This window comes from Protopterus annectens, chromosome 6.part0 (assembly GCF_019279795.1).
Source record: "Protopterus annectens isolate FY-2018-M chromosome 6.part0, PAN1.0, whole genome shotgun sequence".
In the NCBI taxonomy this organism is placed as follows: Eukaryota; Metazoa; Chordata; order Ceratodontiformes; family Protopteridae; genus Protopterus; species Protopterus annectens.
Window position 1 is genome coordinate 871758171 of NC_056737.1, and position 16037 is coordinate 871774207.

Below are 16037 nucleotides of genomic sequence, written 5' to 3' on the forward strand. Positions count from 1 at the left end.
ATGGGGACCTGCTGGAGATGGCATGGGAGAGAAGAGAAATTATGGGGCTTAGCCTGCTCGTCTCTACTGGGTGGATGTTTATGTGCTGAAGGTACAGGATCAAAGCACAGAAGTACCAGTGATGACACTGCAACAGTGTCCAGTACCAAGGTGGTACACAAGCAGGAAGCATGACGGAAATGTCACCATGAAGGTGAAAGCAGTCAACTCAATGCCACTGCATGCCCCCACTGATGTTACCCCAACGCATCATGGGGAGGTATAGCTTATGAGAAAAAAAGCTCAGCTGACTGCAGTATGATTGCTTTTGTATTCTTTCGCACATTCTCAGTTGCAGCGATCTTGCAATTCATGATCAAGATCTTTCTGCCCAGATAAATAGGACCAACACAGTGAAAGAACACACGTGAGGTATACCCAAACTGCAGTGGCCATGGGAGAGGACAAGTAATAGGAGACATCTGGGTCCTGAACACAGACAGAAAAAGTAAAATTCCTGGGGAAGGAGTTAAAAACTTTCAAAAGGGACTGAAATATGGCCTCCTTCACAGCTACCAAATTCAGCCGTTTACATTTCACAGTGACAGCCTGTCTAGCTGAACTACATTCTGTTGCCATCAGGGGATGTACATACAATGTCTATTTGTTGTGGAATAGGAGTGCAATACACACCTGGAAAATAAAACAAGTTTCTAAGTTAAAGAACTGGTAAGATTTGCCATGACTTCAGAAAGTGGACTGTTGTAAACAAGCATACCTTCTTTTTCTGAAGCTAGGCAATAGAGTATGGAGAATAAAACTAAGGACCGCCTTGTTCTCGATTACAGCTTTGTTGAATGCATATGTTTTAACAGAATTTAAATTAAAAAGAAAAACTCTGACATTCTCATTACAGTTTTAATTTCATAAGAGTTCGTTAAACAACATCTTTCACAATGGCTGATCAGACTTAGTCAATTTTGGTTGCTCGAGCTTACTACATTTTTTTTCTTGCAGTACTGAAAATGTGTAATCTCTAGAAACATGCACTGTATGGGATTGGGATACTAAATTCTGGAAACTACAGCACAAGCTGGTGCATTCTTTCAAAAACCCTGGCTTAATTCCCTGCCAACAGCAGGCTCCACTAGTAAGCCAACAAACTTAACATTCATTCACAGTAACTGCACAACAGGCATTTTGCCTGATAAACTCAGCAAATAAGAATCATGTCGGTGCATAGCCCCCTCAAACGTAAATACTTAATCTGCAAAAAATTGTGTCGCAGGTTAATTTTTTTTTTTTTTACAGGTGCAGATTGACATTAAATCGGCCTGAAATATCATCACCTCATTGTTTTTAGCTGTACTGGCTCAAAAATGTATTGTAAGGCTGAGTTGTTTTCTAGAAAAAAGTATTCCTTCAACAAAGTTGTAAATAAAATGAGACAGCCCTTTGTTTTATTCTCAGTACTGTATTACCTAGCTTCAAAAAGAGAAGGTATGCTAGTTTACAGCAGTCCACTTTCAGATGCCACAGCGAATCATCATCACTTACGCAATCAGGAGCGCAGCTATCGTTTTTTTTTTAAAGTTACAAATGCAAAGATATTAAAATTTACACAGCCCAAAACACATTCTATAATCCAGATGTTTATCTCTTTTTAAATAATACTGTTGGAGTCCTACCATAACAGCTACCATCCTCGGCTCGTTTAACATGCAACTAAGGACTATGGGATACACAAACCTGCCAAGCAGCATACACACATTCTAGGTGTAATGTTTCAGCCTAAACCAATGCGCATTTTACACAGCATCCAGCATAGTGTAAACTGTAACAAGCATTTTAGCCAACAGCAGTATACTATTAGGAGAATACAAAAAAAGTATCCTGAGCACCACTAGAAAGCCATGATCACTTGTTTTCACCCCCTTGGTGTCCTAGGGATTGGGAGTTCAGAAGAAACAAAACGGACAGAAGAGGTGAGGGAAGAAATAAAAGGAAAGACAGAGCACCCAAAAACAATTTATAACAGAGGTTTTCACTAAAATTCAAGATGCAGCTGCTCCTTTGCCTGTAAGTTAAGTGCATAACTAAATTTTTGAGTTAATATTTAAAAGCCTGAAAACTTCATAATACATTAACACACTTAGGAAACATAGCATTTTATAAACAAGAAACAAATCGTTCAAAACAGAATGACTGGTGTAGAATTTTCATGAAAATGGTTAGCACTAAAGGATTAATTCAGTGTCTGTGTGTGCAAGTGCATCTGCAGCAAATGACTACAACTTAAGCAATTTTGTGAATCCTAAAGTAAACCTCTTTGGGGTAAAAATAAGAGTGTACCTTTCACAAGTTCATTAATTAGTGTACGCAAGTAGTTGGTCTGCTTCTTCTTGCCCTCGCAAACATGGACAACATCAGCTAGATCTTGACGAATGTCCTGCAGTAATTTGGCTCCCATTTTAACTTCTCTCTCAAAGAATCGGAACAAGGGATCCTAAAACATAATTTCAGTTATAAATTCACAAGAATTATAACTGCAAAACATTTATTACATTTTACTTAAGTAATTGCATCTTAATTATTAAGGTACTCAACATAATACTAGTTCAAGATCACCTCAGTTAGCAGACAATACTTTCTGAACTCCTGTCACTAGGTAACACTCAATTCAGAAAGCGTTCCCAACAGAAAATTTTGGAAAAATGTCTCCCTTTCCTAGAACTTTGGGAAAGCCAAGCTAGGCTGTCCACACAGCAAAAGATCTACTGTATGGACCTTCAATGGGTTCTGTTACAGGAAAGGGAGCATTCCAGCATTACATAACATGAAAGGCACTCATAGCTGCCTCATCCACACAACTAAACCGACAAATTCAGACTTTTTCTTTTAACAGAGTTTACGTGGCTCATCATCCATTTTTTGTATTTTTTTACTCCAACTTCATTAACAGATTTGTAACTGAACACAAATATTGTAACAAAAATATTTACATCACCAACAAACACAGAAGAACAAATGTACAATTGAATACAACATAATACATCTTAACTAATTTAAGATTTGACTGAATTGTCAGCTACCACTTACCTCTTTCGCTGCTATATGCAGCCCCTATCATGACCAACCTACAAGCCTCAACTTAGTTCTAAACTTGAACAATGCTATATCACAGTTGCCAGATTCGCTTGCAACAAACCTACCACCATTTAGCACTAAAACACTCAACTGCCTTGAGCTTTCTTGACACCAATCTTATACTGAGCTCACCTTAACCCATAACTCATCCATACCCCATCCGCCTGCCCAGCAATTAGAACATTACTTCAATGCTATCCTACAAACTGTCCACTTTGGTTATATAATGAACAATTGCTTATTATCTACAAACCACAAGAGCTGCTGCAGTCATTCTGTATTCCAACACTGTAACTAGAACGTGGAATAAGATTCCTATACCCATTAGGTCTATCACACACCCTCATCTTTTCAAATCATTACTGAAAGACCTTCTCTGCCTCCTGGCTTTGTCTCTGCTCTTCGTCTGGGACATAGCTTGACAACACCCTGAATCACCTTTCTTATACCTCCCTTTAAAGCACTAAATCACTTAACCTGCTTATCCCCTTCTAATACCTCACACTTTACTGTATTGCTTAAACTGTATACCTGCTTTTAATTAGCACAACCTAATTACTACTCCATCACTACTTCTCTTAACACTTGGACTTATCTCGTCTAATACCGTACTATACTGTATTTCTTAAATTACTCCTACATATTTTATACACTAATTTATCTGTAAAGTCTCAGTACAAGGTTGTTAATTTAAATGTTTGTTAATATCAATACAAATCATATTATACTATCACTACATTATAAAATTTATTATGAACACTGATTGCATTAAATACATCTTGGAGCTTTTCTCTCCGGGCCTCTGCTGAAAAAGGCACCTGTGCCCAGTCGGACTTTCCCGGTAAACAAATGTCAAAAAATAATTACGTTCCACTGTTTCATGTTAGTGGTATTCTCCTTTCAGTTCCCCCTCATCTTTTTGGCAGATCTCTACCTGTTATCAGACACTCAGTTATTTTACCCTGTCATGTCCCCACAAGTAGGGGTAAAGCTGGAACAGTTCAAATGTTGTATTACAATTCAGTGATATAGGTTTTGTTATTGCTTCATTTATTTTGTACACATATATGCTACTGAACATGTTATGTCAAACAACCTTTCCAAACCCACTTCACGTTTTGATTAAGTACAATAAAATGTTATTTGCAAACAATATTTTTTCCTCCATTCTGCACCATCCATATCCACTAATTGTAATATCTCTAATTTCCTTCGTGAATGGCTCCAAATATAAAGCAAATGGTAAAGGTGACAGTAAGCAGCCTTGCCTTGATAATCCTATTTGATTAGTCTATCCCACTTTTTAATCTAGCTTCTGCCTTCTGATTCAAATTACTAAAAATGTAAAGTAAGCCCAAATTGTTGTTTCCCCTTAAGAACCCGCAGCGGAGTTGGCCAATTTTTTTGTGTGTCCCAACTATCATAATATCCTTTTTATTAACCTCTGCATCTTACTGAATTAGGATATTATTCATCAGATCATTAGATTCTATCATTGTGCATGTGGGTGTAAATGACCTGAGGTTTACCTCACTGGGCTACATGAAAAGAGATATCATGGATCTCTCTGAATTTGCGTCAGACAGGTACGTGCCTTGAATGAGCAGCATTCTACCTTTACAAAGAATGATGCCACAACATGAACAAAAAGTGGCTTAGTTTCTGGTATCATTGCAGGGTACTCCAATAAGTATCAGCATGGGAAGACATGGTCAACAGACTACTTTGCTTTGCCACGGATGTTCTGTACCTGCCCCCCCCCCCCCGGGTTTCGGATATTGGTTAAAAGTTTACGCATCCCCTTGCAGCCTTTTTTAGGCTATGTCAAAATGACAAAACTACCAACTACCAATATAGTGAGAAAAAAAAAAACAAGCAAACTCAAAGCAATCATAAGGTATTACTGCTCAACACTAGGAGCCTAAGCAAGAAATTTCACACCCTACAAGTTCTCCTCACTCTGGAGGATGCAATCTGTGTTGTTACATAAACTTAGCCATAGAAAGCCACATTTAGACCAACAGCGGCACAGACAGGGGCAAAAGGTGGAGGTATCAATCTAGCAACAAATGCAACTCTAGTTTGGTTAAACAGGATGATGCCCTGGAGTTCATCCACATCCAAGTCTCCATAGACAAGGTCCCCTACCACGTAATGGTCAGCTACAGGTCCCCCTCTATGGCCCACAAAGCTCACAACTCTTACCTAGACCTACTAGAGGCACTCACCATCCAACCAAACAACCTAATAATGGGAAACTAACTATCCCACAGGCTTGGAAATGTACACTGCCTTTAACTCACAGGTACAGAGCTTCCTGGACTTCAACACAAACACCCTGGACCAGACAGTGCACTCTCTAACCAGAGGATCACACATATTGGCTCTACTACTCACCAACATGAAACAGCGTTGTACCCTAAACCCTGTCTCATGTCCTCCTTGGTGAAGTCGGACCATAAAGCTTCTCCCTCAGAAAAAAATTCGACCAGGAAAACCAACTAAACTTGTAACAGTTAAGAACTACACTAAGGTAAACTACAGAACTGTTTGTCAAACTTCACAGCTTCTCCAAATGCAGATAACACAACTACCCATGCAAAATTATTTACAGAAACCCTATACAAACATGCAAATGGCTGCACCAAGGTTGTCGTACTAGCAGAAAAAAGCCCAGATCTAATACCAAAAACAAACTACACTGGTGGTGTCCTTACCTTAATAGGCTATATAACAAAAGAAAAAAATGTCACAGACAATCAGAAAGAGCAGCACTTTGAAGCAACTAAACAAAAAACTAAGAGGTCAAATAAAGTCCAGCAATGCCAATTATGAGAGCAGGATAGCCCCTGAAGCTACAAATCACAAGACCTTCTTCAGCAATGTCAGAAATCTTAAAGATAATACTCAGTAGTGTGCAGAAAGAATAGTTGTGTAAAATCTTACCATAACCATAGATGTCCTCCTCTTCCATGTTGCAGTATTCTTAGTGTGGGATTCTCTGCCTCAGGCGATATGAACGTCGGCTCCTATACAAAAGCTTAAGCTTGGCTGCTGCAGGTGCATGTGACGTCACAAGTACAGCCATAAACCAGGAACCATGTCTGCAAGCACAGACCTCAGAACTTAGTTGCCCAGTCGGACAGTTGAGTAGAAAGAGCCAAGTGATGTCCACAAGAAGTGAGAAGTGTCATTTGCTGGCTAGTCTGACCGTATTCTAGGTGGTGCTCCAGGGTGCCGTTTAGACAGGTCTATAGGAATGATGGGGACAAGTGGGAGGGAAGGAATACTGCAACATGGAAAAGGACATCTATAGTTAAGGTAAGATTCTACACAACTATTCTATGTTGTTCTATTCCTATGTTGCAGTATTCTTAGTGTGGAAGTGTGCCACAGCTTAGGAAGGAGGAAGGGTGGAGGTAGAGGTAGCCAATTCCAGAAAGCCTTGCAGGATTGCCCTAGCAAACCCTGCCCTGGCTCAGGAGACCTGGTCCAATTTGTAGTGTCTGGTAAAGGTATGCATAGTGGACCAGGTGGCTGTCTCCAGAATGCAGACTGTGTCCAGGCCTTTGTGGAAGGCTTTGGAGGATTCCACGGCCCTGGTAGAGTGAGCTCTTACCCCCCCCCACCCCCTGAAGTAGGTCCTTGCTATGGTGGGAATAGCAGAAGCAGACAGTTTTTCTGATCCAGCAGGAGATGGCCTGTTTGGAGACTGCCTTGCCCAGGGCCCTGGGGTGGAAGGATACAAACAGTTGGTTGGATTTTCTGATGGACTTAATTTTGTCTAAATAAAACCTTAGTTGTCTGTGAACGTCCAGGAAATGGAGTATCCTCTCACTGTCATTAGTGGGAGAGGGGAAGAAGGTGGGCAGGTGAATGGACTGTTTTAAGGACGGTTCATTGACCACCTTTGGCATGAAAGAAGAGTTGGTGTGCAGGGTCACCCTGTCCTTGTGGAAGACAGTGTAGGGTGGGCAGACTATGACAGCTTGTAACTCTGACACCCTTCTAGCAGAGGTAAGGGCCACCAGCAGAACAGTCGTCCATGTGCACATCTGGAGTGTTGCAGAACAGGCTGGCTCAAAAGGAGGCAGTGTGAGTTTTTCTAGGATGAAGTTCAAGTCCCAAGGGGGTGGGACAGGCTTTCTTGGTGGTCTGATGTGCAAGACCCCTTTCAGGAATAATTTAACATCTAGCCTGGCTAGTAGAGGGATTCCAGGGGTAAACAGAGATTGCAGATAGGTGGACTTTCACTGAGTACAAAAGGCCAGCTTTGAGAAGTTCACAAACAGGAAAGGACTAGAGGGGTATCCACTCGAAAGGGATCCCTGTGCTTCTGGACACACCACTTGAAGAAACTCTCTCATTGTAGGATCTCCTTGTAGCAGGTTTCCTGGCCTCTCTCAGGACTGAAAGCACACCCTCAGAATAGTGGTGTCTAAAGGGAATTAAAAGTTCATCACCCAGAGTGTTAGACATTACATTTGTAGGTGAGGATCAATGAGTATTCCCTTTCTGTTGTGCGAGTAGGTCCACCATGTGGGGTAACTTGTGGTGATGGCCATCGGCGACTGAAAGTAGCAGGGGAACCAGTGCTGCTTTGGCCAATAGGCAGTCACCAGCAAGATTTTTAGTTTTTCCTTCCTGATCTTCAGGAGGACCTTTTGAATGAGAGAGAAGGGTGGAAATGCATATAGAAACTGTCCCTTCCATGAAATGCTGAAGGCGTCCACCCTCTAGTCAAGTGGAGAGTGGTCCTTGGCACAGAATTTCTTCAATTGTCTGTTCTGGGGGAGGCAAACAAATCTACCTGAGGTGCCCCCAACCATGGGAATGTCTAGAAAAATTTCCCTGCTCAGCATCCTCTCGTATTGTAGACAGGATGATCTGCTGAGAACATCCACATGTCGGTTGTCCTGGGAAGGGATGTATGTTTCTTGCAGGAATAAGTTGTTTTGGGAGGCAAGGTCCCAAATTTGGACCGTTATCCGGCAAAGGAGGTAGACTTAGTCCCTCCTTGTTTCTTGAGGTACCACATGACTGTGGTATTGTCTGCAAAGATTTGAAGGGGGCCTGGTTACAGGATTGGGAGAAAAGCTTTCAGGGCCAAAAGGACTGCTGTAATTTCCCTCACACTGATACTTTTCTTTAGGAGAGTACGTTGCCAGGTCTCCTGTACTATGAAGCCCTTCATGATACGCCCCCAGCCTAGGTCTGATGTGTCTGTATGCATGTACTGCGTTGGGGTGGGGGTGGGGGGTTGAAGTGGAAGGCTTGGGTTAATTTGGATTTGTTGTATCCACCACCTTAGTTCTGCTCTGAGGCAGGGCAAAAGTGGAATCTGAAACTCTAGAGGGTGTTCGTGTTGGGACTACACATTCAAGTACCACTGCAGTTTTCGCATATGCATCCTAGTCAAAGGTAGCATAGGGATGGTGGTTGCCATTAGACCCAGAACCTGTAGGAATTTGTCTTACTGATATCTGTTGGACATGTATCAGGTCTTGGAAGTGAGAGGGAGAGAACTTTGTCCTGAGGGAGGAATGTCCGCTATCAGGTCTGCTCTGATCCTGCAACCCAGAAAGGTTTTGTCCTGCTGAGAAAGTAGGGATGATTTTGGGATGTTGAGGGTGAACCCCAAGCCTTGTAGCAGGGAAATGGTGAACTGCAGGTGATTTTGTAGGGTGTCCTCTCTTTCTGCCAGAATGAGGATGTTGTCTAGGTAGGGGTAAATCTGAACACCTTTGGTTCAGCAGAAGGCTATTGCTGGGGCCAGGCATTTTGTGAGTACCCTGGGTGCAGTATATAAACCAAAGGGCAAGGCTGTAAATTGAAAGTGAGAACAGAGCCCAATATAATGCAAGCATTTTCTGAGACAGGGTTTTATGGGGATATGGAGGTAGCCCTCCTTTAGATAGAGTGTGGGCATAAAGGCCTGGGCTGGCAATAGTGGGAGAAGGGTTTGTAGGGATAACATTCTGAATAATGGAACTTTTAGGAAGAGGTTTAGAAAGGACAGATCACAGAATTGGCCTCCAAGGGCCATCTTTTTTGGGGACAAGAAATAATCTTGAGTAAAAGCCTTTTCCTTCTTGTCCTGGAGAGACAGGTTCTATAGTTCCATGGTTCAGAAGATCCTGTAGGATCTGAAGAATAACGTGTAGTTGGTTTTGGGGGGAATGGAATGCCCCTTGTAAGAGACTTTTCTTTCCAAGAGAGGAAATGTCCTTCTTGTACTATTGCCAGCACCCAGCAGTCTGTGGTGATAGTTCTCCAAAGGGGAAGGCAGTGGGAGAGGCGGGCTGACAAGGGGAGATGGGCAAGCCAGTCATGCATTGTTGGAGCCATTTCTGTCATGAAAGGGCTGTCTGAGTAGGTTGAGAGGTGGCTGGCCTGGAAGTGGTCTGCTTCATAGCTCCTTTTCTGTGGCTGGAAGAGGATGGAGTATCAGAGGAGGGTGTCCTCCTAACAAAGGTAGTCTTAGCAGAGTCATTTCTGTAATACATTGGCATGGGAGACACCAGCAGATGCTTAATGTCTTGAAGCTCTATACTTTTACCCTGAAGGTTTTTAAAAAGGTCTGCAGACTGCTTACCAAACAGGAGATTGTGGTCTAAAGGGGCATCAAGGATTTTAGACTTGAAGTTCTCTGGCAGGTGTTGAAGGCGTAGCCATGAGTATCATCGTAGCACTGATGCAAAAGCAGCAATCCTTGCAGAGGCCTCTGCTGCATCATAACTGCTTCTAATGGAATGTTTGGCCACTTGAGAAGCCAGGGACAGTTTTGATGCTACCTCTGCTTTGCTATGGCACAGGCATGGATGACAGGAGGGTAGAAGCTTGGGATACTAGGTCCAAAGCATAATTTATCATATGGGTTTGATAGTTGATAGCTCTGAAGGCTAGGGTGGAGGAGGTATAAATCTTCTTTCCTATCCTGCCCATGCTCTTACTGTCTTCGTCAGTAGGCAAGAGAGCTGAGGAGGGAATCCATCTTGACTGCCTGTCAAGGGATACAGCAATTACTGCTGGGTCTGCCAGGGGTGGTTTTACCAGGAATTTTTGTTCATCCGGCACTTTATAAAACGGTCAGGTCTCTTAGGAGCAGGTGTTTGTGAGTCTGGGTTTTTCGATGCTGAAGAGAATGGATCAAGGTGGGCAGGTATTTTATTTATTTATTTCACATTTGTTGACCGGGCTAGTCTAACTGGATATATGTCCATTTTCAGTAGGGGCCCGGGGGACATGAGCTCCAAGACAAACAATCACAACAACAAATAGCAAGTAGTATAAAAAATATATACCACAGTAACATATGCAGTACAGTGTACAGGTTGGCACACGATATTCAATGAGGGCAAGCATCATAACAATGCAATTCACATGTACAAAACATTATACAGATAGAGTCAATAGAAAAAAAGGAAGTTAATTTTATACTGATATTGATAAAGGAATTACTTAAAATAAGTTTCCACAGAGCATAGAAATAATGTAATATAGAGAGAGATGATAAATAAATAGTAATAGGAAGATATAACAGTAGGTGAGAGGTAATGGTCAGGGAAAGCCAAGTTTGAAAAGATAGATGACTAGTAATGTTTGGTAGAGGGGCATAGCCAGTGTGTTTTGAGGTAAAGTTTAAGTCTGTTTTTGAAGAGTGGTAAGGAGGTGAGTGAGGAGAGGTCACTGGGAAGAAGATTCCAGGATTTTCCAACAGCATTAGAGAAGAGAGAATCCCCAGACCTGTTGTTAGGTTTAGAGGTGTGTAAAAGAAGTTTGTCTGATGACCGTAAGGACCTCAGATTTTTATAGGGGGTGATGAGGGTAGATAAAATTGAAGTATTGGAAGGATTATAAAGAGTGTTATAGGCAATAGTTAGTTGGTGGAATTTAATCAGGTTTTGTAGTTCCAGCCATCCTAGCTGCTTTAAATTTATACAATGGTGGGTTCTATATGGGTTACCTGTAGCAAATCTGGCAATGTTATTGTATGACATTTCTAATTTACTGAGGTTATTCTTGGACAGATTAGTGAAAATGGGTGAGGCATAGAGGAGAGTAGAGATTGGATTGAGTGTAAGCTATAGTAGTTTTGGTTGTAGGAGAAAGGAAGGGTTTAATCCTATAGAGAGTGCCAAGTTTTTTGTTGACTGTCTTTATAGCATTGTTGATATGGATGTCGAAGTTCAGACTGTTGTTGATGGTGATACCAAGTAAGTTGCTGGTAGGGTCAGGTAATATTACAGTACCATTGATGGATGTCACAGAGAAATTAAGATAAGACTTTAAAGTAGGATTGAAGTGGAGGAGTTTGTTTTTTTGGGTTCAAAGAAGACAACTCTTTGTGAACCATTGTTCAACTGTGTTAACTGGTATAACTGGTGGAATGGCTGAAGGGGAAGGAGATTCACTTGAAGTAACTCAAAGTATCTCTCAAGTTTCAGTCATTTGGGAACTGTCCCATTTGAAGTATTCTTTCATCTTTGTGATGGCCTCTGGTGGAGAGTCCTCTTCTATGGATTCTTCATCAGGGGAATAGTATTCTAGTGGAGAGGCAATCTGAGATGAATAAGTAATGGACTCATCAGAAGATGAGTAGTAAACCTCCTGTTTTTCACCCCCTTCATGGGAAGTGGGAAGGTGGACAGAAGAAGTTGAGGCAGGCCTAGGCTGAGAACAGGAATGGTGGAGGGTGAAGAGGCCATGGGGCTAATGGCCATGAAGGCCTACATCAAGGAGTGGATGAAAGACTGCCAAGTCAGTAACTCCCTCCGTGGAGGGGGGAGGTGCTTAGTTTTCTGCTTCCTTTTTAAAGGAGTAGTCCTAGGAGAAGGCCTAAGTTTCAGGGGCTTGGATAGGAGCTGAGGCTTCAGGTAGTGGCATCCCAGTTGGTCGTCCGGTGGTGGCTGGGTCCCCCTTGACATTGGTAGGGACCGATGTCTAAGGTGCCTATATGGGCATGCTGGCTGTTACTTCCGAAGTCGCTTCATAGAGGGGAGTCAACGAAGTAGATGCCTCTAACAAATGCCCCTTAACTCCTAAATCAGAAGCTGGCGGGACATCCAATGGTAGAGTGGCAAAAGTACTAGGCCTTGACAACTTGGCCTCTTTTCGTGGTGGTTCCACTGGGGCAGCCGACTTGGGATCCATCCTGAGCACATTAAGCCTCTGGTTTTCTAGGTACAGATTAAGGGTGGCCAGACAGCTTCTGGGTGTCTTCGGCACAAAGGATTGACAAATAGGGCAAGAGGTATGGTTGTGTTCTCGGCCTAGGCAAAAAACGTAATAGTCATGCGTGTCCTTATGCAGAATCTGGCACCTGCATTGGCATTTACCCTTCTTAGTGGACATCAGCTAATTGGGGGGGGGCAGCAAACCAAGCTCAAGCAAGCAAAACAAAATCCTCAATTAGGTACTTAGATTTTAGATGTCTTGAAAGTAGAGGAGTGAAGCAATCGATGTGACGGTTGACTGTGGCGGAAAAGTTCTGAGGTCTGTACATGCAGACATCACATTTAACATCCCTGGTTTATGGCCCTGTGTGTGACGTCCTATGCACCTGCAGCAATTAGGCTTAAGCTTTTGTACACCCGAGGCGGAGAATCCCACACAAAGAATATGGCAACATAGGAACAGGACATCTAATGAGAAATGGCACAACCTTCACTAACTAGGGTGACACAGCAAATCAAGTGGCTGATAAAATTCAGCTTTAACTTCATCCCGTACTACCTCTTGTGAAATCACTTTGAGCATACCCCCCCCCCCCAACTATCACCAGGGAGCATCCTGGAGGGGCTTGCTATGGCCAAAAACACTGCTTCAATGGGCTGCAACAGTATCCTCGAATGCTTCCTAAATAGCGTAAAACGTGACCTAGCAGGACCACTTGAGGCACTCCAACTACAGTTTTAAAACAGGTTATCTGCCAGGTGAATGGAGGGCTGCAACTGTCATTCTTCTTCATAACAGTAACATCAATGTCCCCGGGAACTACAGACTCAGTCTGACAAGTCTAATATACAATGCCATGGAACAAATCATCATGGAAATGATCAACAAGGACATTAGCAACCTACAGACACTGGATCCATCACAGTTTAGCTTTGTAAAGGGACGGTCTTGTCCGCTTAACCTGGTAGACGTCTTCCAAGAGGGACACCATGGCTATGAATGAGGTGAAAACAGTGCATACTGCTTACCTTGACCTGGCCAGCCATTAGATCCAATACCAAACTAAGGTATTGTTGACAAACTCACAGGACTAGGCTTAAATCCCTACATAACTTGCTAGACTGTCAGTCAGCTCGCAGACAGGACTCAAGAAATAAGGATTGGTGAAACCATCTCCACCAGTCACCAGCAGAGTACCCCAGGGCTCTGTGCTGGGCCCGCTCCTACTTGGCATCTATTAACTTGGAAGTCAAGGCTAATGTCAAAGACCTCTGCCTCACCAAGTTTGCAGATGACTGCAAATTGGGAGCTATCACAGATCCCCCCCCCCCATGACACCAACATTCTACAAGAGGGTCTAATACAAACAAATGAATGGTGTGAAAGCCACGGATTAAAACATGTTAAGGAATATCTAGCCATAGTATGGGCACTGTAGAAACCTCAGCCTTATTTGTATGGACGGAGATTCACTGTAGTTACACACCACAATCCCGTACAATGGCTACATTGAGCCAACCAGCAAAATACAAACTTACTAAGGTGGAGCTTAGGGATGCAGACATATGATACAACAGTGCAGCACCACAGTGCAGTTAGCAATGTCATCGCAAAGGGGTTCTCAAGACAGGGAATGGGGTAATGTACTCCCAGATAGGCTCATCCCTCTTAAGCAACATTTTTCAAGGCCACTTGAAAAACTAGCTTGAGTCTCTGTAGGCGGGAAGAAGCGAGACAAAAGGAGGTACTGCCAGCACAGCTAGCTGGAATTTTGTAAATTATATGTCATTTGTGAATATCAAACCAATTTATACAAGATGCTTGTGTTACAAATGTATTAGAACTGTATGTCATCTGTATATCAAACTACTCTGTACAAGTGTTTGTGCTGAAAAGGTACTTGTGAAGTGCTGTGTTTAAGATGTTCCCATAGTGTGTCCTACTGGAAGAGAATAGAAATGTACATGCACTATTGTAACTGTTTAAATGTATGTATTTTAACAGTGGAAACTGGAATACAGAGGATTAACCTCAATCCAGTAAACTTTAGAAAAGCACAAGTACTGTTAATCTGAAAAGTTGTATACATTCAAATCACCACCACCCTGCACCTTCCTCTTCCCTTGGAATAAACTTAATCTGCAGATTAAACAATGGTATCCTACATCTCCCTTCAGATTTCACTTGGATGACTGGATGGGTGCTCTCAAATTCATCCCAGGATTAACTGGACTCTCCTTCTTTAAGAAATGAGGTAAAGTTTGAGGGTAGGTACTGGCAAGGGGGTACATAGTCATTAGACTAAAACAGCCTTGAGACAGCAGTAAATTCTATGAAAACTGAGTGGGCCAACAGTATGGTTACAACTGTAAGACAAGAATCAAACAAAGATCCACACAACCTTACTAAAGCTATAAGAATGAAAGACCATCATTATTCACTTTGCACTGCTGTAGTTATCTCAGTGACAACAATGCCTGATGTGGTACACTGCTCTTGATGCAAACTAGGAAGTTTGGCAATCTATATTAGATGATCACAACTGTAAGCTATGTACATTTAATACACTCCTGGGAAGTCATTTGTACCTACAACTCCTTATTTAGTATTTCATCATGACTTGGAGTGCTTCAAAGACTTGCTTTGTAAGTAACAGAAGGTGTGGGATGTGAGAAATATGACGTGAACAGAGCTAATCTACATCTCTGTTGTCAAGTCCATACAACAGCATAAAGAAATTATGATAAAGCTGCTTAACGGAGTATGATGGTATACTTTCAACTGAAATGCAAGCAAATGTAAAATTAGACAAATATATTTGAAGAACTTAGATATACCTTACAATTTCATTAATGAGGTTGCTACTAATGATGCAATACCTTTTAAAATTTTACCAAATATGTCCAAAATAAGTAAACCATTGAGAAAGCTACAGAAAGGGGGAGCTGCCTGTGAATAGTGCTAAGGACAAAGAAAACAAATTCTGAAATACTTTAGACAAGTACCATCACTGAAGCAGTTTGAAATTGATAAGCCAGTGACACTGCAAGGAGACGGTGAAACAGCTACAGCAGTGATTTTGTAAAAAGATAAACCCCTTGCCTCTCCGCCGACCTTTTACAAATGAACAAAACATAGATGCTTAACAGAAAAAAACTTTTTGAGTGTATTAAAAAACATGAACACATTTATGGCAAAACAGCAGTAGCAGAGTCTGACTGCAAAACTGCTGCAGAGTCTGTTTAAGAGGTCATTACAAAAAAAGTCTGCAGAAATACGATTTGAAAGTGCTGTGTGCCTCTCTCAACCTGAAACAGCTCAGGAGTGGGTGTGGGGGGTATGGAAATCTCACTGAAGTCACCAGGAACTTCCTTACAAATATAGATCTTGGAAAGCCCACCTTTATCCCTCTGAAATCACAATGCAAGCTTCTGACACAGATGGGTCTTTAGCTGTCCACAGGTCAGCCTAACAGGACATGCCTGAAAACCAAATACATGGATACCTTTGGAAGCGGTTGCTCAAGAGGTTGGAGGTGGAAAAGATTTATAGTCAGTCTGCAAAAACACCTTACCTAGTACAGTCACCAGACCTTGAGAAACCACACTCATCTGTCATGTTTTAACTTTCCCCGTGCTTCTCTCTCTTCTCTGAGAGCTTTCTCTTCAATCCAAGACTCACAGGGACCTTGGATAACACCATAAAACCTTTTGTCAGCAAATTTCTTGGTAGAC

General features: G+C 42.1%; 1 protein-coding gene across 1 annotated transcript in view; it reads right to left on the minus strand.

Annotated features, from left to right (window-relative positions):
- DYNC1H1 (dynein cytoplasmic 1 heavy chain 1) overlaps positions 1-16037 on the minus strand; it is a 3754902-nt gene that overhangs the window by 243630 nt on the left and 3495235 nt on the right. The window contains exon 86 of the mRNA XM_044073590.1: positions 2332-2485. Coding sequence (XP_043929525.1) covers positions 2332-2485 — 154 coding nt within the window. The remainder of the gene's footprint in view (positions 1-2331; positions 2486-16037) is intronic.